Here is a 24,080-nt window from a genome sequence, read left to right as displayed (position 1 = left end):
TGCACATGGATAGAACGCATAGCACCAATGCATGATGCTACGTCTTGAACTAAAGAAACGTCCATAACCAAGTTGTTAGGCTTGGCTACAACATTCCCCCCTTCTTGAAAAGAGTTTGCCCTCAAACTCGGCAACTCTTCAAACTCATCATAGTAAGGTGATAAAGCAGCCACATTAAAGGTGCTAGAAACACCATAGTCTCTGGGCAACTCAACTTTGTAAGCGTTATTATTCACCTTTTCAACAATAACAAATGGACCATCACTACGAGGACTAACCTTGGACCGTCTTTTGGAAGGAAATCTTTCCTTTCGAAGATGAATCCAAACTAAGTCACCGGGCTGAAACTAGACCTCCTTTCTTTTCTTGTCATAGTATGCCTTTGTCTTTGCATTAGCTTGTTCAATTTTGGAACGAACTTGCTCATGCATAGACTTGATTTCTTTTGCACGCACCTCGGCATCATTGCTGAACTTGTTTGGTGAGGGAATGGGAGTGAGATCAATAGGAGTGCACGGATTGAATCCATACACCACTTCAAAAGGACTCAAACCTGTTGTCTTGCTGGGTACACGATTGTAAGCAAACTCCGCATGAGGAAGCATCTCTTCCCATTGCTTGGGACGTTTAGTAGCCAAAGACCGCAACAAGGATCCCAAAGTTCTATTAGTCACTTCGGTTTGACCATCTGTTTGAGGATGACTTGAAGTGCTAAAGTTCAATTTCGTGCCCATCTTTCTCCATAATGTAAGCCAAAAATGACTTAGAAATTTTGGATCACGATCACTCACCATGGATTTAGGTACACCATGCAAACGAACAATCTCATTGAAGAACAAGTTAGCAACATGAGTAGCATCATAAGTTGTATGACAAGAAATAAAATGAGCCATTTTAGAAAAACGGTCCACAACAACCATAATGGAATCTTTCTTTCGTTGGGTCATAGGAAGTCCCACAACGAAATCAAGACTAACATCTTCCCATGGAGCTTGCGGAATAGGTAAGGGCAAAAGATAGCCTTGTGGAAGACTATGACTCTTGGCCTTTTGACATATCACACATCTCTTCACAATGAACTCCACATCACGAACCAATCTAGGCCAATGAAAGTATTCTTGGACAAGAAGAGTAGTCTTCTCTATGCCAAAGTGTCCCGCCATTCCTCCTTCATGAAACTCTTTGATAAGAGATTCTCTTAGGCTTGATCTTGGAACGCACAACCTGTTTCCTTTGAACAAATAGCCATCTAAAATGTAATAATCTTTGTAAGCATGATTAGAACATTTTAGAAATAAATCACCAAAGTCATGATCATTTTTGTAACTTGCTTTCACATCTTCAACACTAATCACTCTTGCCTTGAAAGAATTCAAGAGTGTGTATCTCCTTGACAGTGCATCAGCTCCTTTGTTCATGGCGCCTCTCCTATGCTTGATCACAAAATGAAAAGCTTGCAAATACTCCACCCATTTGGCATGGCGTGGTTGGAGTTTTTGTTGGATTTGAAGATATTTGAGAGCTTCATGATCTGAATGAAGGATGAACTCCTTGGAAATGAGGTAATGTCTCCAATGGTCCAAAGCACGAACAAGAGCAAAGAACTCCTTATCATAGGTGCTATACTTCCGTTGTGCTTCATTGAGTTTTTCACTAAAGTAGGCAAGGGGACGCCCAACTTGTGACAAAACAGCACCAATACCAACTCCACTAGCATCACATTCAACTTCAAAAACTTCATCAAAGTTAGGTAAGGAAAGAATAGGTGCACTAGTAAGTTGATGTTTTACCTCATCAAAGGCCTTTTGAGCCTTATCATTCCAAACTAACTTCTGATTTTTAGTTAGCTCGGTGACAGGTGCCATGAGAGTACTAAAATTTCGCACAAATCTCCTATAGAAAGAAGCAAGTCCATGAAAACTACGAACTTGTTGAATTGTTTGTGGCGTGGGCCACTCACGAATTGCAGCAACTTTCTTTTCATCAACCTCTATGCCTTGAGATGAAACTTTGAAACCTAGAAAAATAACTTGGGAAGTGAAAAAATGACACTTCTCTAAGTTACCATATAGTTGCTCACGAGCAAGGGCTTCAAAAACCTGCTGCAAATGCATAGCATGCTCTTCTTCTTCCCTACTATACACCAAAATATCATCAAAATAGACTACAACAAATTTACCCATGAAAGGTTGCATAACCTGATTCATAAGGCGCATAAATGTAGATGGTGCATTAGACAAACCAAATGGCATCACAAGCCACTCATAGAGGCCCTCCTTTGTCTTGAAAGCGGTCTTCCATTCATCTCCTTCGAAAATTCGAATTTGATGATAGCCACTTCTCAAATCAATTTTAGAGAACACTTTAGAACCATGCAAATCATCAAGTAAATCATTCAACCTTGGAATAGGAAACCGGTACTTGATAGTGATTTTATTGATTGACCTACTATCAACACACATTCTCCATTCTCCATTTTTCTTAGGTACAATCAAAGTAGGACAAGCACATGGACTAAGAGACTTACGAATAAGACCCTTTGATAACAATTCCTCCACTTGTCTTCTAATTTCCTCGGTTTCTTTGGGATTGGTTCTATAGGCTGGTTTGTTTGGGAGCATGGATCCGGGTACAAGATCAATCTTGTGTTGGATGTCACGCTTTGGGGGTAATCCGTGAGGGATATCTTTGGGGAAAACATGGGAATAGGTTTTGAGAAGAGAGGTGAGGAGTGTGTGGTTTTCTTCTTTGGACGGTTGAGAGGGGGTATCAAGTTGGCTCAAAATGAAGTGTTTGTGAACTCTATATTCATGGAATTCAGATTTTATGAGAGTGGTGAGGGAAGTGGGAGGCGTGGATATGGGGTGATCATTTTTGAGGATTAAAGGGGTAAGGACAATTTTCTTTCCATCCTTAGAAAAGGAGTAGGTGTTTTTGTAACCATCATGCATCACACGCCTATCAAATAACCAAGGTCTACCAAGTAAAACATGACATGCATCCATAGGCACAACATCACACCATAATTCTTCCTCATAAGTTTTACCAATGCTAAATGATAACAAGACTTGTTGTGTGACTTGAATCCCTTTACTATGACTTAACCATTGAATTTTATATGGTTTAGGATGAGGGATAGTTTTCATTTTCAACTTGTCTATCATAACTTGCGAAGCTACATTGGTACAACTACCTCCATCAATAATCAAAGTGCATACCTTTCCACCAATGGTGCAACGAGTGTGAAAGATTGCCTCACGTTGCAAGCTCCCTTCTTGGTCCAACATATTGCTAAGCGTACGTCGAACCACCAAGCATTCTCCTTCATCCGGACCTAGGCACGCATACTCATCATTCTCTTCAAGATTGCTGTCCTCTTCAACCTCTAATTCGTTCTCCTCTTCATACTCTACCAAAGTAACAATTTTTTTATTTGGACAATCACTAGCCATATGTCCAAGGCCTTGACACCTAAAGCATCTTCTTGGGGCTGGTTTTGGGTTGGAATTTTGGGTGTTTTGTGAAGGTGGTTTAGAAGTAGGCTGATTGGATGTGGGTTTGAAAGGTGGGAAATTGGATGTTTGCTTTCTTTGGGGAAATGAGGTTTGAGATGCAAAACGTGATGATTCACTTTTGCCTCTTGCTTTTTGTTGCTGCTCAATCTTATGTGCTAAGATAATGTGCTCTTCAAGGGTGGTGTAAGGGTGTAGTTCGGCCACATTGGCTATTTTTGGGTCAAGTCCGCCTAGGAACCGAACCAAAGTTTGAGGCTCATCTTCCTCTACTCCACACTTCATAACAAATCCTTCAAACTCCCTAGCATATTCCTCTACTGATTTCGTACCTTGCTTAAGGTTATGGAATTTTGAAAAGTTTTCTTGCACATAGTATGTGGGAAGAAACTTTTGTTTCAACAATTTCTTCATCTTAACCCATGATCTCACTTTTTCTTTGTCTTGCCTTTCCCTTTTGGCGCACACACTAGCCCACCAAGTTGAGGCATATTTTCGTAGCTTCAAGGCCACAATTTTCACCTTTTTCTCTTCTGGTGTTTGCTTATAGTCAAACACTCTCTCCACCGTTCTTAACCATTCTACAAACTCATCAGCATCGAGTTTGCCATCATATTCAGGAATGTCTGCTTTTATGTCATTATTAGGCCGTGACCTTTCACTTTCATGAGAAGGTCTATCATTGTGATTGAAATTAGATTTACTCAATTCTTCATCACTATGATTGGGTGAGCCCTCTTTTTGATGGCGCAACTTAGTAGAAAGATCTTTTAACTGATCTTGCAAGTATTGCATTCGTTGCTCCATATCTTCTTTCTCTTGTGCAACCTTATTGACATATTCTTGCCAATTAGGGGGTGGGACGTCGGACATGGTTTGTGTTTGGGGTATGTGTTTGGGTATGTGTTTGGGGTATGTGTTTGGGTATTTGTTTTGCTAGACCCCCTCCTTCTAGCGCCAAATGTTGTATATTTGGAGTAACACTCGAAATACACAAGGGATAAACCAAGGGATAGATAAGGCTAAAGAACCAAAGGCTTCTTAGATAAAGTCACACCACTAAGAAACGTTTTGGGTTCCTAAGAACACAAGCCAACTAGTAGCCTAAACTAGCTAACTAAGCAAAGGAAACGAAATTCCAAATCCAAGAATTTCAGGTTTTGTTTCTAATCCAAGAAACGAATGTAAGACAAGTTTTTTTGTTTGAATAATCTGATTTTCTCATTCACATTTGCTTGTTATTTATAGTAAACAAGCATCCTAAATACAAGCTAAATCAAGTGACTTTTCAGCTCACTTGTACACGCCTAAACTAAGCATCAAAGTCAGCTTTAGTGTCTAGATACATCAATTAAAGGAAGCTTTGTTTAACTAGATACATAAGCTTAAAAAGTGGCGGCCATAACCTCCTCAATTAAGCCTCATCAAATCTGAAATAAAGGAGTGTAACTCCCCTAGAATCACGTCCAATAAGGCAGCAAGTAAGAGCATAACCTTCCCTAGAATCACGCCTCAACCAAGCAGCAAGTAAGAAGCAAAACAGCCCCTTAATTCACGCCCAATTCAAACAGCAAAAAGAAGTGTAACTCCTCCTTGATTCAAGCCTTGGATCAAGCTTTAATGTATGTAGACAAGAGTGTATTTGGACGCCTTTTGATGCTCAATGCTGGCAGCAAGAAACGCCCATATGAATGCCCACTTGATGGCTTATAATTCCTGCATTGATGCTGCTTGTAACACCCATTTGAAGCCTTGAGATTCCTCCAAAAGAATTTCGGATTCTATGTTGTTTTCCATGCTTAAATGGCTGCCTTCTTCATGTATCTTGTACTTGAACTTTATGTGAATGTAACATTACATTTTGAACTTTAGCAAACTAAAGAAAAATGCAACTAATAATGCAACTAATTTGCAAACTTAAAATAAGACTAAAGTTTACAATTTATTCAAAGCATAAAATGAACTAGAATGAACTAGTTAATAAGAACAACAAGAAACTCAAAAGATTGAATATCTTGCTGCACATGGATAGAACGCATAGCACCAATGCATGATGCTACGTCTTGAACTAAAGAAACGTCCATAACCAAGTTGTTAGGCTTGGCTACAACAACAAGACCGAACCGTCTAGGGAGGACAAAGGCATTTTTTCGGGGTGATAATTTATATTTTTCTAGGTTTAATTTTTTTCTTTTAGTTCTCTGGGTTTACATTTGCCTTCTTGCTAACCATTTGAGTCTTTTCCCTTTTTTTCAAGCCACATCTTTAGAATTTGTAACCTTTTGTTTCTTTTTGTTCCATTTGTGGTTTTTGTGAAGCAAATGGTCATGTTTTTGGAGTTTGTGGTTTATAATTATGGATATTGGTTCCTTTTGTAAGCAAGCTTGTGTTTTGTGAATATTTTGTGAATAATGGCAAATGATTGATGGAAAAAGCCATCCTACATGTAAAAAAGGCAAGGACATAATAAATGAAAAATTGAAAAGCCGTCCTAAGTTAAAGAGGCATGGACATTGGCTTTGAAAATTTTGAAAATAAACAATGAAAAAAAACTTATAAAAAATTTGAAAATGAGAAATTCCAAAAATATTTTGATGTGACTCTTTTCCTCTTCAAGCATTGAGGACAATGTTTCCTTTTAGCTTGGGGGAGAAGCGTTTATGCTTTATGTATATATCTATTGGATATAGCTTTGAATAAGCTTGGGGGTGTTAGTTTGTCTTTGTTTGGTGACTTCTCGGTTTTGGTGTAGAGATTTGGCCAATCCTTGCTTCATCACCTAGGTGTACCACCAAATTTTAAAATTTTAACCTACCCCTAACCTTCTGCCTTTACGTTACAACCTTGGGGAAAGACCTTTCGACCTATAGGTTGAGTCAAATTTCGAGGGAGGGCATTATGAGTTAAAGCCTAAAGAGAGGGGATGCATAGTCAAGACATCGTGTAGCCTAAAAGTATTTCTTTTCAGGCTCCTTCGAGTAGCTATTGAGATGCTCATTAGAGGGAGATTTGAGATTATAGGAAGAACGCGGTAAGATCGAACGGGATGAAGGTCAATTGTGATAACTAGTTCTCTATGCTTAGCATAATCTATGTTTCAATCAACCTCGTATAGTGGTCTTAGAAAGATGTTTATTCATTTGAAATGTGGTCATTTTGTAAAGTCCAACTCGTAAAGGTTTCAATTTTGTTTTTCTTTCTTTTACTTTTCTGTTTGTGGTTTGCCTCATGTATGTTGATGGAGAGTTATAGGTTAAGCTCTTAGGAAACCTTTACGAGACCTCACTCGTCCTCATAGGAGACTTTGGAGTTTAAAGGGCTTGTTGTAGCTAAAAACAATCGTGATTCCTACGAAAGTGAGTCTTAGTGTATGTTCCCGTCTTATGTCTTTCTTTTTCTTTTTGAATAAGTCTTTCATCCTTATTCTTTCTTGCTTTGTTTTGCTCGAGGACAAGCAAAAGTTTTGCTTGGGGGGATTTGATGAGTGTCATTTATGGCACTCATTTGGTTCTTTTTAGGATGAATTTCATGCTATTCTATAGCTCTTTTACTTAGCTTTTCCTTGATTTTACTCTTTATTTCTTTTAGTTTTCATATTCTTAGTTGGATATCTTTCTTTATGCATTTTTTGGTTTATTTTGTTATTTTCTCTTTTATTTTCTTGTTTTCCTTTATTTTTCAGGTTATGATCGTTATCCAAGTTTCCCAAGGCCTCTTCCCAAGTTTGACATTGATTGGGATGTATTATGTTCTACATTTGAAGCTCAAGCATGGAAAAGTGCAAGTTCATAAGTCCTTGATCTGTGCATTCAAGCCGTGGGGGCATGATTTCTAGTCTTGAACCCGCAAACATGGAGTTTAGAAAATGCAAGGTCCCGTGATAATCAAGAGCATTAAGTTGAACGCACGAGGAGCATCGAAATGATAGGGAAGAAGGCTCCCCTGCTCCCAAGCGCATGCGCGTGGGGGTATGGCGCGGGCGCACCTACTCAGGTCCTTGTTCCGTACCCAGATTTGCACGGCCGCGCTCTCTCTTATAGTTGGCCGCGCCTGTTCGGGTTTATTTGGGGACGATCTAACTAATTTCTCTTAGTTAGTTTTACTATATATAGATTTTCTTTCTATTTTTAGAGAGAGTTTAATTTTTCAGCGTAGAATAGAATTAGGTTAGATTTTTAGAGAGAGAAACTCTAGTTTGTAGAGAGAGAAGTTCTTGATTAATGATTGAAGATTAATGTTTCCAAGTGTTTTTCTCCATTAAATTGAAGCAAGTTTGTAAGGATTTCTTTACTTCAATGCAATCTTTATTTTGATCTCAATTTCTTTGTTTTTTTTATTGGTAAGTAAGCAAGTATATTTCTAACAAAAAAACTGTACAAATGTACAAATTTTACAAGCCTAAAGTAGGCACCTCCAAAGCTACACAGGCCTAACACAAAGGCCAGCCCACCCCAAGCCTTAAACTCCTTAGTTGCCACCTTCTAGGAAGGGTTCAACTAAGAGAGAGTAAAGCAAAACCTGATCAGAAGCAAATTAAAAGAAAACCACAAAAGAAACAACACAGCAACACACAAAACATAAACTAATTTGGGATGTTGCTACATAACTCCTGAATCCATTTGCACTGCAATCTGCTCCATTTCTTGTTTATAAGCTGTTTGACTCTGTCCATGCTCACCCTACCAATACCCTTAGACAGGCTTGAAGGGTGAATAACAGCTTTCTGCCAGAAATCAGTGTTCCTAGCAAACCAGATATGATAAACAACACAAGCCAGAACTGCTAGGACCACCTTCTGCTGCACCTTATCTTTCACTGCTCTGAGCCAATTCTTCCAAACCTCATCAATGCAGAAGTTCTGAATTGGAATATGGATCCAATGAGCAATTCTCAGCATACACTCTTGACTGTATCTACAATTAAAGAACAGATGTTGTCTGTCCTCAATACTAGCACCACAACGCAAACAACTATCTTCAGCACAGGCATTATATTTCCAGAGCTTCTCTCTTGTTCTGAGTCTATCATGCATAGCAAGCCATAAGATGAATGAATTCTTAGGGATATTGAACTTATTCCAAACCCATTTACACCAATCCACCTTTGTTCCAGCTCCCTGCAGCCACTTGTAGCACTCAGAAATTCTATAGTTGCCATTCATCCAGCTATTTTGCTCAAAACCTTCTTTTAGCTGGTCCTTGACTGCACATAATCTCCTCCAAGCCCATCCTGCAAATCTCTTAGGACTATAATTCCACCAGTCTTGTTCTTTAATGTACACAGCATGAACCCATTTCACCCAAAGAGAATCCTCTTTCTTAGCTATTTTCCACACATACTTCCCCAAAGCTACCCTGTTCCACATCCCACAATCTCTAATTCTTAAGCCACCCTCAGCTTTGCTTTTGCAGACCCAATCCCAAGCAATAGGGGGAGCCTTAGGCAAAACATCATCTCCACACCAAAGAAAAGCTCTGCACAACCGAGTAATCCTCAAGATGACTGACTTAGGTAACAGCACACACTGAGCCCAATAAGTGTGCAAACTAATCAGTACAGAGTTCACCATCACAACTCTTGCAATATAAGACAGGTTTCTGCTAGACTAGCAGGTTATTCTAGTCAGCATCTTATCAACTATAGCATCAAAGTCTGAGACTCTCAAGTATTTAGCATTCAGAGGGATGCCAAGATATTTGAAAGGAGTTTCTCCTATAACAAAACCAGACTCAGACACAATTTTCTGTTGCATTTCAGACTGCACACTCCCAAAGTAGATAGCAGATTTATCAACATTAGCCTGTAATCCAGAACAACCCTCAAAAGTTTTCAAAGCCCTTACAAGAAGGGAGACAGACTTCTTATCAGCATAGGAGAATAACATCAAATTATCAGCAAAAATTAGGTGATTTAATCTTAAAGATTTGCATCTTTGGTGGAATCTAAAGCCTCTCTTTGCACCCACTTTTTTAAGCAATCTTGAAAGGTACTCCATCACAATGACAAACACCAAAGGTGACATAGGATCACCTTGCCTGATTCCTTTCTTGCCCTTAAAAAAACCATTCAGCCCACCATTAATCATAATAGAGAAAGAAGGGGAAGTAACACACTCCATGACCCAAGATATGAATTTACTTGGGAAGTTCAAAGCCTGCAACATATCATGGATAATGGACCAGTGCACAGAATCATATGCTTTCCTTAAATCCACCTTAATAGTACATCTAGGAGACTTTCTCTTATTATTGTACTCTTTTAACATATCCTGGCACACTAAAATGTTGTCCAGAATAGATCTTCCAGCAATAAAAGCACTTTGATTCTCACTAATCAAGCCAGGCAACACCTCTTTGAGTCTTTCACATAGCATCTTAGAAATGATCTTGTACAGCACATTACAGCATGCAATTGGTCTAAACTGAGTAACTTTAGTAGCATTATCTAATTTAGGTACTAGAGTCAAAGTAGTTGCATTCACCTGTTTCAGCAGCTAACCATGCTCAAAGAATCCCAAAACTGCCTTACACACCTCATTCTTCACCACTCCCCAAGCATTCTTGAAGAATTTGCTGGAGAAACCATCAGGACCAGGTGCCTTGTCATCCTCAATACTCCAAACAGCATTTCTCACATCATCCTAAGTAAACACTCTGCAAATACTCAAATGTTGCTCATCATTCACAATAGGACCAACATCTATAACAGCTTGATGGACTTGTCTAGAAGGGGTCCCACCAGTGCCTAATAACTCTTTATAGAAACTAATAAAAGCTTCTGCAATTTTATCAGGGTCCTGAATGATATCACCATTCTCAAGTTGAATGGTATGCACATTATTATGCATTCTTCTTTTCCTAATACAAGCATGAAAGTAAGAAGAGTTAACATCACCTTCTTTCATCCAATGTAACTTGGCTTTCTACTTCAAAAACATCAATTTTGTAGTATGAGCAGCTAAGAACCTTTCCCTGGCATCACTTTCCATTTGGATCAACTCCAAATTCTGAGGATCCTTGTTCAATTCACACTGCACCCTTGCTAAATCAACATCAGCACTGGCATCTGCACTCTCCACTGAGGAGAAATTAGTCAGATTTAACACCTTGAGAGATTCTTTCACCTTTTGCAGTTTTTTCACCACAATAAACATATCAGTTCCTCTCACATCACTATTCCAAGCCTGTTGAACAGCTTCCTGGTATCCTGGAGCATCAATCCACATATTAAAAAACCTGAAAGGTTTCATAACATTTCCATTACACCCAAACAATCTCATAATACAAGGGCAATGATCCATTAATCCCTCAGGCAAGAAATCAGCTCTAAACTCCCTGCAGTTTTCAGTCCACAGCTCATTAACCAAGATCCTATCAATCTTTGTGCACACTCTATCGCTCCCTTGATGCTTGTTATTCCAAGTATAGAACAAACCCCCAACTTTAAAATCAATAAGTGCATTTTGCCTAACACATTGTCTGAACTTTTCAATCTCTGCAAAGGTAACTGGGGAACCAATTTTGTCCTCAGTATTCAGAACATTATTGAAGTCACCCCCCAAGATCCATGGACCAAGAATGTCCTTTTTTATCTCCCCAATCTGATGCCACAAAACCTCCTTTTCATTTGCAGTATTCAGCCCATAAACAACTGTATACCAGAACACAAACTTAGAAGCCTTGTGAACAACTTTCACATGGATTAACTGGGCTTCTACTCTATCAATCTCTACCTGAAAGATATCAGGTAACCAAACAATCCAAATTCTCCCTCAACGATGCTTACTGTAGTTTGCAGTTACAGGCCACTTGCCACCAAAACCAGTGAAGACCTTACCAAAATTACCAGCCTTCACTTTAGTCTCCAGGAGCCCAAACAAACCAATTCCTCGGTTTTTCATAAACCAAAGAACATCACACACTTTATTTAGTTTGTTAAGGCCCCTGACATTCTAAAAACCCCAATTATCCATGGAGAGTGTATGAACACTCCTCTGTCTCCCAGTCACCAAACAGTACCCTCCCATTTGTTGTTCTGCATACTGATCCCATAACACATTTATCACCATCAGCTATTCCAGAAACAATATCTGGATCAACATCAACATTAAACTTGTTCTTATTCACTCTGATGCCTTGAGGTTGTTCTGCCTGCTGATTTTGCTGAGCCTTAGGCATCCAAACCTTCCTTACCACAGGTTTCTTCTGCTGTCTTTGTTGTTGAATCTTAGCTGGTGGCTTCTGGACCTTAACTCTGTGATTAGGGCAATCACTATCTCCATGTCCCATACCTCTACAGACACCACAAATAATAGGCTTCCTTTCATATATCACTTTTTGCTTAACATCAACACCACATTCATCCTGAAACTCAATCTCATCTGGTAGCTCACCATTTATTTTCACCTTGACCATTATCCTAGCATACTCAAGCATTTCCTTGGTAGTTGTGCCTCTATCAGTCTTAACTGGCTCCCCAATTAGCCCAGCTATTTTCATTAAAGAAGACTGACCCCATAATTTTAAGTTTAATCTTGGCAATCTAACCCAAGTGGGAACTTCAAACACCTTCTCATTTCCCAAATCCAAGCCTAGCTCCCACCTCTTCATCATTACAGGTCTACCATCAAACAAGATAGGTGTAGAGTTCATCACCTTTTCCCTTCCTACCACTGTCTTAAAACGAACTAGAAAAACTCCATTATTCATAGCAGAAATTCTATCTATTCCATATTTGCCCCAAATTCTTCGCATAAAACCACTCATTACAGACAATGAAGGTTTACCACAAAGAACAATTGTTGATTTCCAAAACTCAATTTCAGGTAGTACATCTTCCTTAGTTAACTTCATTTTCACCTCTGTATTAGCCATTTTGCAGCATGAAGTACAATCAACTCCAGCACTGCCAGCAAGATTTAAACCCTCATCAATCGTATTCTTAAACATGCTACTCCAGCTAATACCACCCGATTCATTAGGAATGGCAGAAACAGGGGTTTCAAAAACTGGGTTTCGAAATTAGGGGTTCAAAAAGTTTTTCTCCAGATTCACATGCAAATCATTTCCCAACCCATCTGGTTCGTTAATCATCAACAATGGAGTCGGATTAATAGACCCAGTACTAACATCAGAATCTACTGTTCCATTGAAATGCACAGGACTAGGGGTTCGAATTACCTGTAGCCATCGATTGAACTCTTCACTATGTAGAGCCTTATCCTCCTCCGTCACCATTCTCACCGGAATCTCCTCAATCGCCTCCCCGTCCAGCCAGCTTTCAACCAAGACATCATCCATGGCCATACTCTGGTTTTGCTCTTCGAGGTTCCTCGTTCTTGGCTTTGTTTTCTTCTTCCCTTTCGATTTTGAGCCCGAGGATTTCTTCCCCTTTCCTTTCCTCCTTTTTTCCATGGAAATCGGCTTCCAAAAAGCTTAAAAAACAAGTTGAAAATGGCGGGTTTCTTTCTCTCTCTAGAGTTTCTCTCTCCTACTTTCTCTCTCTACTTCCTTTGATTCAATTACTTTCAATTGAATCAATTAGATTCGTTGAATGCATTTCACCTTCATTCGATTCAAAAGGCATTGTTTGGATGTGTTTTCTTTCATTTAATTCATTAAACTTTGTTTAAATGTGTTTCCTCAATTTCTTTGTTAATTGTTCAAGTTGATTGATTTTTGAATTGGTATATTTTTATTAATATGATGATGAATTTGTTGCTTAGTTTAGTTTTGATAATGATTATCATGAATAGTGAGTAGTTTTCTTGCTAGGGAAATGGTGAAGCATATATGAGTAATTGATTTATACTAATTGGGGGAAATTTATGGAGTTGATGTTGTGAAATTGGTTGATTGATTATGTGCATGTGTGTGTTCAATTTAGGAGTGATCAACCTAAGTTTCTCATACTAGATTGCATTGTAGGTTCACATTGATACGGAAAATTAATTTGTGGCTTACATTTGTCGATTGAGTAGGTTTGCAAGTTTCCTAGCTAGAGTCTCTCGTAGTTGGCGCTACTTTGACCTCTAGGAGATTAACCTACCATATTGATTGCTTAATTGATTTTCCCTCACAAAACTTGACTTAGTCATCTCCAATCCCAATTAGTTAAATTAATTACAAGTTTATGTGGATCCATACCCTAGTGCTTGATAAGTTTGATTTTCATTTCGATTGTTTGATTGGTAGAATAGACACACCTCACCTCATTGCTTCGAAATAGCTTAGCTTTGAATTTAGCATTCACCTCCCATTCCTAGTGGTTCGACCCTCAACGTACTCTATGCTTTGTGTAGGGGTGTGTTGAGAGATTACAAAATTTGTTTTGACCAAGGGTAGATTAGTTTTCAACGACCTAGTCTCGCCCTAGATCAAAAATGGCGTCGTTGCCGGGGAATGGCGTAGATGATTGCTTTTGTTGTTGAGTCTATTTTGAGGAGCATGTCCGAAAAATAGTTAGAAAACTTCCCCTTCTATTGTTCCGGGATGGATTTTGCCATAAGTCGCAAGACTATTCTGCAATCACAAATCCACTCCTCATGAGCCTCATCGCTCATAACCCCTTTTGAGTGGACTCGGGATGGGTATGTCAAGAATATGCTCTAGGTAGCAATTTTGGAGGGTCTTTTGGATGTCTTCTTCCCACTCCTTAAAATTCACCAAATTCAAGGAAAATGGTAACTTTTCGGGAAGTTCCGGGAACATTAGGTTCTTGTCGTTAGTTAAAGACATGGTTCTACAATTGAAAGAATTTGAAATGAAATACCATTCATAATACTTAAATGAAAAACCATATATAATATTTAAACGTCTTATTCACACATTAAAATTTTCCTATTTGGTGAAAATAAGTCGATTCCAAGATCCAAAGAAACAATGAGTGGTTAAGCATGCTTTGGCTTGTATTAACACTCAATCTTCTAAGGTAAGCAACTATTTGCTAGTGGCTCCAAGCCACTCTTGGTTAAATAAATCTTCGCATCTAATGCTCTCTCAACAACTTATCCACTTTGCCACGATATGATAGGACTCCATCACTCATATCGTTGAGTATAACCAAAACCAACTTGCATACCCGGTATGCCATACGTATCCTAGGGAGTAATAGTGATTCCTCGCTTTGGCATAGCCCATCACTACTCTCAATAGGTCGATAAGTGTTGTTTTGGAATGGCAATTTTACTCAATATTTTAGAGACCTAGGGTTTATATGTTGGTTGATTTAAGTGAACTTAATTAATCATTGCAGCATTCGAAATCCTAAACATGCATCTAACATATAATTCACATATATAATCATAAGTTGATACCGAAAACATAAATAATGATTCATTTGGCAACTAGAATGACCCCTTGAGTCTTCAAGTCTTGAAGAGTCGGCTTTTGCAACTTCATGGCTTCGTCTTCCAAGAACCTTCGTCTTCAAGACATAACAATAATTATGGAAATAGTAGTATCTACGATTAAGAGTAATCTAATTATTAAGGTACAAAAATACTCAACCGTTTTGCAGACTGTCTTTAGGTTTACAAAAATACATCACGGAACGCAATCCGTATTTTCTATTATAATCGGGCCCCACTAGTTGCCACTTTTATAAAACCTGCGGGAGAATATACATTTCATTCATCCATTCACTATTTGTGAATGGCTCATGCATTTTACAACGATAGACAAGTAACAATGCACAAACACGTGTAAACTAGTAACTAATTTAGGTCGTTAATCCAATTAACACGCCAAATTAAAACTAGTCAAAGTTGTATAACCGATTATGTAATTTAACGCAATTAAAAATTGAAGCTCCCACTAAATTCTGCATCCATCTTAATTAATCCAATTAATTAAGTTGGTAAACCTAAAATTTTGCCAAAATAAAATTTTTGCCAATGCCGCTCAAAACCGAGGCCTAGCCTCAACAATTTAATTAAAATAATTAAAACCAAAATAATTAATTAAAAAACGGCTAAATAAGCAAACACGAAGTCAACCGCAAGCAAATGGTTTGCGCACCTAGCGAGCAGCGGCCACGCAAGGGCAGCACGCACACTAAAGGTAGACCCTTGGCATCCACATGAGTGCTGCTATGCAGACCAACTGTAGGGTTTCGATGAGTCTAACTCACCGCGGAAGAAAACCCGAGCCAAGACCACACTCACAATAAATATAATCATAAAGCATAATTAACTTAAACAACAATATTAAGAAAGAGACTAATACCTTTGGCGCGTGATTCGCTCACTAACAGAGCTCTTACTTCGAAAGCTCTAAGCCCCGCTCGCACAAGGACCTCCAACGAAGTCCACCCGCAACTCGAGCCCCAAAAATGGTTCAATGCTTAGGAGTTATCTAAGCCCGACCTTAACCCGAGTAATTAATTGTGTTCAAAGGTTTTCACAATGGTGATGCCTTTTTCAACACTTACTCAAGTGCTCTTCCCAATACCCCAACTTTGGTATTTATAGGGAAAAGTAAGAGTGAGATTTGTTCTTCCATTAATGTGGGAGAATTGATTTTTTCCATTTTATTTTTAAATCAAAAAAGCTACTAATAAATTAACAAGTGGCATATTCATGAGAGAGGTTAGGTGAGGACCACTTGGAAAAGGGGGGACCAAACGTGCTCCCCAATCCTCTCCTATAGCTAGGGATGGCAACAAGTCGGATATGAACCGAATCTGACTGGATCGATATCCAAACATGCTTTTGTACCCTAGATCAATATCCGATCCGGATCCGTCGGGTATGATAAAGGAGGATCCATATCCATATCCGTTTGATCCTACGGATCCGGGTCTGAAATGGGTCCAAGACGGATCCTACACAGTGGACTTATTATTTAATTAATAAATCTATTTTTAACTAAAATAATGTATAAGTTTAGCTTTTAAACATCCCTTGATGGTTTATCAAGTTCAATATTTGAATTAAAATCGTACAACTACTTAAATTAAGTGAAACAGTAAACTTCCATCAAAAAAAGAAAAAAAAAAAAAGTGAACCAGTGAACAGTGACCAATGCATCCACTCATAAATTAGGAAGCATTAAGATGATGCATTTTGACAAAACAAAGTAAATTTGGATTATATACTAACAAGCTAGTAAATACTAATATGACATAAATAAATTAAATAAAACAAAACATAATGTAAAAAAAAATCTAAGAATTAAGTATACTAAAAGTTCAGGAATCAAGCATTGTGATTTTTTTACTTTCGGTCGTCGGAGCTCGGAGAGAATGGGCTAGACCCACGATTACCGGAGAGGGTGGACCTGCTAGAGTTGTTATAGATTGAGTGGTCGGTAATAGAGAGATAGAGGGGGAGAGAGGAGAGAGAGAGTACGATTTTAGCCTTTTAGGGTTTCTGTTTGGGGGTTTGGTAGAACCGTAGAATCAGTGTAAATTTCAAATATGTGGGGTGGGCTTTAGTTTAGAAATATTTTTTTATAAACGAGAAAACGGATCTAGATACAAGTATTAGGGTTAGACCCGTATCCAAATCTGTTTTTTAGTACGAGATCTGTATCCGATCCGGATCCATCGGGTCTAAATTTAAAGGAACTATATCCGTGAAAACGGATATGGATCCACAAATTCGGGTCAGTTACAATTCGTTGTCATCCCTACCTATAGCCGACCACCTCAAGATTCAAGCAACAAATCCACGCGGGCCACGTGGCACCCACACTTGGGCAGTAAGGCACCCAAGTGTTGGCTGCTTAGCTGTTGCCACGCTTTCGGCCTAGTAGGACACGCACATATGTGCAGGCTGCTTGGCGGAGGCCTGCTTCTAGCCAGCCACGCACCAATGTGTGGGCTGCTAGTTGCGACCCGCAAGCATACCACGCACATTTGTGCAGGCTGCTAGCCGTGGCCTGCTAGCATGCCACGCACATTAGTGCGGGCTGCTAGTCCTGGCTAACTGCTAGCAATCGTGCGCTAGCATGCACCTGCCAGTTAAGGCTCATCTTGGTGCGCTTGCTATCCACCTTGCTATGCCATATGCCCCAAGCACTCAGTTTTCTCAGGGCATTCCGATGCTAGGGGTATTTTGGTAATTTTATTTATTTATTAGTAATTTTCTCTTCTCGCCTTTTATTATTTTCGACTTGACTTCCAATGCTCGGTTCCGACACTTCAAGCTCGAATTTCTGACGTCTAATTATTAATTACGCGAGCGACTCATTAACTCCTTCCGAATTAATTCGTCGCGTCGGTTCATTAGTTGCTTGGGTGTGACCCGAAGGGTTCAGTCAAGATTAAGTTGTAATATTAACTATACATTAATATTACTTGTAGACACCCATTTGTGTCTCCCCAAAACCAAACCCAGTGATGAGTACCTTTCACGTCGAATCATCATCGAATGAAGTGAAAGTGTGGAAAGTTTAGTGTTGCGGATAGTTTTAATTTATTTTCTCATCTCTCTGAATTTAAAAACCTATTTTAAGAAAACAGCCAATCCAGTTTGGTTGGTCCATGATATGGGCCCAATAGTAGTATAGTTGGATAGGGATTGAAAAGATCTTTCCAATGATATATTATAAGCCCAATTCCGATGAATATTGAGGAAGTTATGGCCAAATTACTGAACTGGGCCCGGTTTGAGCCTTATATGCGGCCCAATGATCTAGAGGAGGGCCTAATATAGATTTATCTTTCCTAATGCAATTAGGAATGGTTTAGTCTTCTAGATTCTTCTAGAAGGTTCTTTTCATTCCTAATTCAATTAGCATTGACAAATTGACTTTTGTTAACTTTTTAGAGTTTTTATCAGAATAAAAGAATGTTTTAGAGGAAAATACGATTTTATCCTCATGTACGGCAATTTCTATCTGATTTTAGAAAACGCGTCAATAATTAAGTTAGCGCCAAACGCCAGCATTAGCGCCTGGCGCTAAGCTTGGCGCCTGGCGCTAGCGTTAGCGCCTGGCGCTAATGTCAGCGTCTGGCGCTAACCTCAGTTTTACGCGTCAGAACTCTATTTTGATTTTTTATCTTTTTGGCTGATTTTCTCTATAAATAGCCTTCTAAAAACTCCGCTTTCATTCACCAACTCTCATCAAGATTTTCTTGATTACTTACTCTCTCTCTCTCTTTTCTAAACTAGCCTTTTCTCAAATACAAAATTCCGCATTCGCAATACTTAGATACATCTAGCCATATTCGAAGTTGCCTTCGCCCTAGACGTTATAGGTTTTAATTTATGATGGTTTGGTCCCAAATATTTATTTCAATTATTTAATTTAATTGTTTTGTTGATTATTATTCTCCTTGAAGTTACTAACGTGTGTATTTTGTTATTAGAAAGAGATACGAGGCATCCAAGTAAGTTCTTTAATTGTTTTTTTGATATTTTGATATAGAAATCATGCTTAGGTTAATATTTTGATTACTAATATCATGTTTAGGATGTTCCTAGTATCATGTTAGGATGTTTTATTTAGTATGATATTTAGGGTGTTTAGATCTTCCTAGTATCATGTTTAGGGTAATAACTATAATTTCTAATATCAATTATGAAAATTGCGATTCCTGTAATGTTTCCTATTTCTCTTTCTAATATTTATGTTAGTATCATGTTAGGGCTATATATTTGATCTTTGATGTTTAGTGACATGCTAGGGTTTGTTATTAATCTTGTTAGTATCATGCCTATGATCTTGCTATTATTATGCTTTAACATGAATATTATGATTATAATTGTTATAATTATTGTTATGATGATGATTTATGATTATTTTAATTTTGATTATTATTATGTTGCTTGATATATTTATTTTTATTGCTTGATCACGCCTTTTTATGCATGTTTACAGGGAATTTGGTACTTGTAATCACGCTTAATAAGATAATTTATAATCTTGTTTAGGGTTAATATGATTATAATTCAAGTGATCGCCAATAATAGTTTATTTGTGCTTTAATATTCAACCAACATAGATTGAATAGATTTAGGGTTAATCCTATTGATTGCATGTTAGTCAGAAAGCGCACATAAATACGATAAGAACAAAGTAGAGGCCTATTATTAGGGCAGGTTCAATCTCTTTTAGGTTGAATTTTAACCTTCATCCCCGAACTACCAGTCATGGTTCCAGACCTATTGGAGTTGACGATCTCCTGGATCGTTAAGGGGTGTAACCTTCACCCTGTGAACGGTTTACAAGTTCCTAAAACTTGTTGGCGACTCTTTTGCTCTATCTTCTTTCCCTTTGGACGCCACCGTACTTTAGTGTATGATCACAGTGGGGTTTAAGCTAGGGGTAATGCTTGAAATATTCCCTACAGTTTTTTGGCGACTCCAATGGGAAGGATTTCTATTTTAGTTCCTGAAATTTATTTCGGCAATGATTTAGAATGAGTGGATGAGACTCGAAACGTTCTAAGTATTTCATGTGTGTAATTTTGATTAACATTATTGTCATATGCATAAAAAAGATCTCATTGGAAAGACCATCCGTAATGAGTTAAAACATAGGATTTTTACACGTAGGAAATTTGAGAAATATCTTTCACAACTAGGATCGAAATAACACTGCATGAAACTGGAAAATTTTATCGAGCACAGAAAGCTGCTGAGGCATGTAGGAATTAGCGTCAGCGAACAAAAATTAGCGCCGGCATATTGACTTTAGCGTCAGACGACAGCCCTGTCGCCAGGCGCTAAAGCCTAAAGCTGGCGCCAACCTCTTTTTGCTGGCGCCAAATTCTTCCAATACCGAGCCAGAAATATGCGTTCTAATTTCGACCAGTTTTTATCACTGTTTGCTCGATCCTACTTCCTGATTGAGTTTTTCTCACTTTTCTGAAACCCATATGTGTTCTACATATGGACATAACCCTCTGGGAATTCATGCTTCATCTACCTGATTGAACGCTCAGAGCAACAAAGGGTACAACCGAGAATGTTGAATTCACCAAACCATGGAAGTGAGTTTTTCTTAACTCGCGGTGTCCCATCCACTCGCGCCAACCCTTCACGGTTAGGCTTCCGCGCGGTGCATCCGGACAGTTAACCATGGACCCTCTTTGACTAACCCATATCCCGAACTTTAGAGAACTAGAGCCATGGTTAGGTTGCAAACTCATTGCGTCATATTGTGCCTACTTGATTAATTGTGCATTATTTGTTGTGCATACTCTATGTGATTTTTCCTAACCGTTTGTTTGACTTGTGATTAAGCCTAAATAAACTAATTAATGACTAAAGGACTTTGTTTAATTAATTAATTAATTAATTAGAGCTAATAAATATGTCTAAAATCGAGTTATAGTCCCTTTAAGTCAACCCGGATTTTTATTCCCGTATACTGCACAAACGTCAACTTGTTTTAGTCATATCCGGCGTTTTAGGAAGAACTATGAGTCGTAAAGCCTATGGATATGTAGCCCCGAGTTTTATATTTAATTTGGCGTTGGTTTCATCCCAATAAGAGTCACAGATAAAAAGTTATGATTAAAATACCACAACCTATCCAGTTTAATGCATATACATGAAGTCTTAACTTAGTCTTTGCTTGAGCCTAGTCACATAGTCTAGCCATATGGTCATTACACGACTCTTAACATGTCACCTACAGTCAGTAGTCTTAGCACACACTTTGAGTATATGTCACCATGACCATGTCTTAGGTTCATGCATGAGTCGGTTTTTTCCGTCGTTCGAGTTGGGGGTACATTCTATTCCTAATTTTCCACATCTCTCCATCTACATGCTTTCTCCATATCACCACCCTCATTTTTCTACCTTATTATCCATTGCATATTGAATAAAGTTTGAGTCAAACATTTATTAATGAATATCCCCAAATTCCTTTTCCACAGTACTTGGTTGAGGAGAGAAGGGCGATTAATCAATGATAACCTCTCTATTCAAGTCATACTTTTTGATAAACCGATTCGTCAAAAGAGGAAGGCTAAAAAGATAATGGAAACTCAAGAGGAAGTTAATGAACTTAGGAGTCAATTGACTAATGTGACTGAGGTGTTAAAGGCTTTAACCCTCAAAATTGATGACCCTGTGAAGCAACAACAAATGAACCTCATGCAAGAAAGCTTGAGCAAGCTATCTAGTGACTATAAATTTAAGGGCATTAGTTCACAAGGGGTCTTGGTGGATAAAGAACTTCTTCCGCATAAGTTCAATGCCAACGACATCCCGAAATTCAAGGCAACTGACAACCCTTATTTTCATCTAAGAGCTTTTGAAACAATAATGAGTGTTAAGGGTATTGAAAAGAAAGTGTTTCCCTCTATATTTTCTCTATCTCTTGAAACCGTTTGCCAACAATGTTTCTTCTCCCTTGACAAGGAGAAAACCTCTACCTGGGAATCGATAGCAAACGCTTTCATTGATAGGTTCAAGTGCAATATTCAGGTTGAAACCGATTATAGACAACTTGAGATGCTAAGACAAAAAGAGAATGAAGGCTTTACTTCTTTCTTTAATAAGTGGAGGGAAACTTCCGCTAAGATGATTGAGGTGCCCACTGAAAAAGAATCTGTGAGGATGTTTATCAAGAATCTCCAAGAGAAGTATTCAAAGCATTTAAAATATCAACACAATCTGAATACTTTCAAGGCCGTCTATGACATCGAAATTGAAATCGAAGATGACCTCGCAAAACAAAAAGCTACTAACAATAGTAACCACAGTGGAAAGGAAAGAAGAACGACAATCCTTCTTCTTCCGAAAATACCCACTCTAGTAATAATGTTAGTACCTTTGACCATAATGGTGTTTAGCCATGGACAATCAAGGATCTAAAAGGAAACCCAGGAGAGAGTTCACACCAAATGGAATGACCTACGATGCTGCTTTCGATCGTCTCTATGAGCGAGGATTAATCAAACCTATTGGCCTTACCGAGGATCCAATGCCAAAAAATCGATCTTCGAGATGGAATCCCAACTCTTATTACAAGTACCAGCAAGGACGCGGTCATACCACTGATGAATGATACAGGTTTCAAAATCTCATTCAAAATCTCATAGAAGCAAATAAGATCCCATTGCCTCTAGCTAACAAGAAGATTGGGTGATGATGAAGCAAACGACACAAGACAGAGGCTAGCTTAAACGACAAGATTTCATGATCTCTTTTTATTTTATTTTATTTACCGTTTTCCCCAATGGGTCTAGCATAGGCACCTTTCTTTTCTCTTAGATTAATTTTGTAGAATCTTTCTTTTCCTCTTTTAATAAAATGAGCATTTATTTTCTTGCATATGATCATTGCGTTGCATTGCAAAAAAAAAAACAAAAAAGAATAAGAAAAAAATCATAAACAAACTAAGCACAAGGTATACCAATGATTTGAGGCACCCCCTTTGTAGCCACATCATATTACCTTTCATCCTTCAAATATGCAATCATTTTTTCATAAACCACTTTGAGCCTCGTCTAACGATAGACCCTTCATTTTTTCAACCCATATCTACCTAACTTTGGGATGGGATTGTGTGCAACTTATGCAATTTTCAAAAAACAAAAAAAAAGCTTGAGTGACTTCAAAAGATTAAAATAGAAAAATAAATAAATAAAGTGTACAAAAGGGTAAGTTTTCCAATGTCTTTGATATGAAAATGCCTTTGATAAGAACACGTCTTGGATTGCGTCTCTTATCGAGTGCTCGGTACCGTGCCTAAGAAACATGAATGCCAAGTGAGTGATAGACCGCATGATCGGGATTTCCCACACTTATAAAAATAAAATAAATGCTAAAGCAAAAAAAAAAAAAAAAAAAAAAAAAAAAAAAAAAAAAAAAGAGAGAGAGAAAAGATAGCTAAAAAAGAGTAGAAACTTAAGCATAAAAATACAAAGATCCAAAAGCAAAGTTGCACACCTTGGGGGCTTATCTAGGGTCTTGAGCCTTTATCCCCTTTCTTCTTCAACTTTTAGCTTAACCACGTTACAACCCTTAAAGACCTTTTTAAGGTATACACACACTTGTGCAAGGTTCGGCTAGAGCTACGTTCGGCCTGATTCCTAACGAATACGTAGGCAACCTCACATCGAGGTGCGGCCGTAATAAAAATGCATTCATATTCACATTCACACACTTACACCGTGATCATATCAAGGGATCCCCTATGTTCATTCCTATTTACTTAGAGCTAGACTTGGGGGCTTGATCCTTACAGCATTAGCTTACCTAGCCTAAAGAGTCGCCACCATTTGACTCTTTTCAATATATTTTCCACACACTTTGCCCTTGCGGCCTAACTTTAGTGTCACTATCACACACATCACGGATACATGACCAAATATACCTTCCATTAGGAACCCTTTGTCATGAAATCTTAACACCACGTTAAAGCATGCCTTGTCATATCAACATCACTCATCAATCATAATTGTCATTACATCACGAAGTATGAAGTGCTTAGCCTCCGTGCCTAAGTTACCCAAATACTTTCATCATTGAGTCAACCATTGAGATAGCCTAGGATGGATTAATCCTTGCACCTTGAGAGATAGTATCAAACAACATTTGACTAAGCTCATTCAACATGCATTCGAAAACTTGGATTCTTTTTTCGCGTCTTTCTTTTTCGGGAG

General features: G+C 38.3%; 1 protein-coding gene across 1 annotated transcript; it reads right to left on the bottom strand.

The window, feature by feature from the left end:
• Nucleotides 1-8,094: 8,094 nt before the first annotated feature.
• LOC145636906 (uncharacterized) lies at nt 8,095-9,081 on the bottom strand. The gene has a single exon (XM_081688442.1). The coding sequence runs from the start codon at nt 9,079-9,081 to the stop codon at nt 8,095-8,097; it is 987 nt and encodes a 328-aa protein (XP_081544568.1).
• Nucleotides 9,082-24,080: the final 14,999 nt, after the last annotated feature.

Source organism: Chenopodium album, chromosome 6 (genome assembly GCF_948465745.1).
Source record: "Chenopodium album chromosome 6, dcCheAlbu1.1, whole genome shotgun sequence".
NCBI lineage: Eukaryota > Viridiplantae > Streptophyta > Magnoliopsida > Caryophyllales > Amaranthaceae > Chenopodium > Chenopodium album.
The sequence above is the reverse complement of the archived record's forward strand: the minus strand, read 5'-3'. Positions and strand labels throughout refer to the sequence as shown.

Excerpts from the sequence above, each read along its gene's own strand:
- LOC145636906 (XM_081688442.1), bottom strand. The coding sequence starts at position 9,081 with ATGGTGAACTCTGTACTGATTAGTTTGCACACTTATTGGGCTCAGTGT.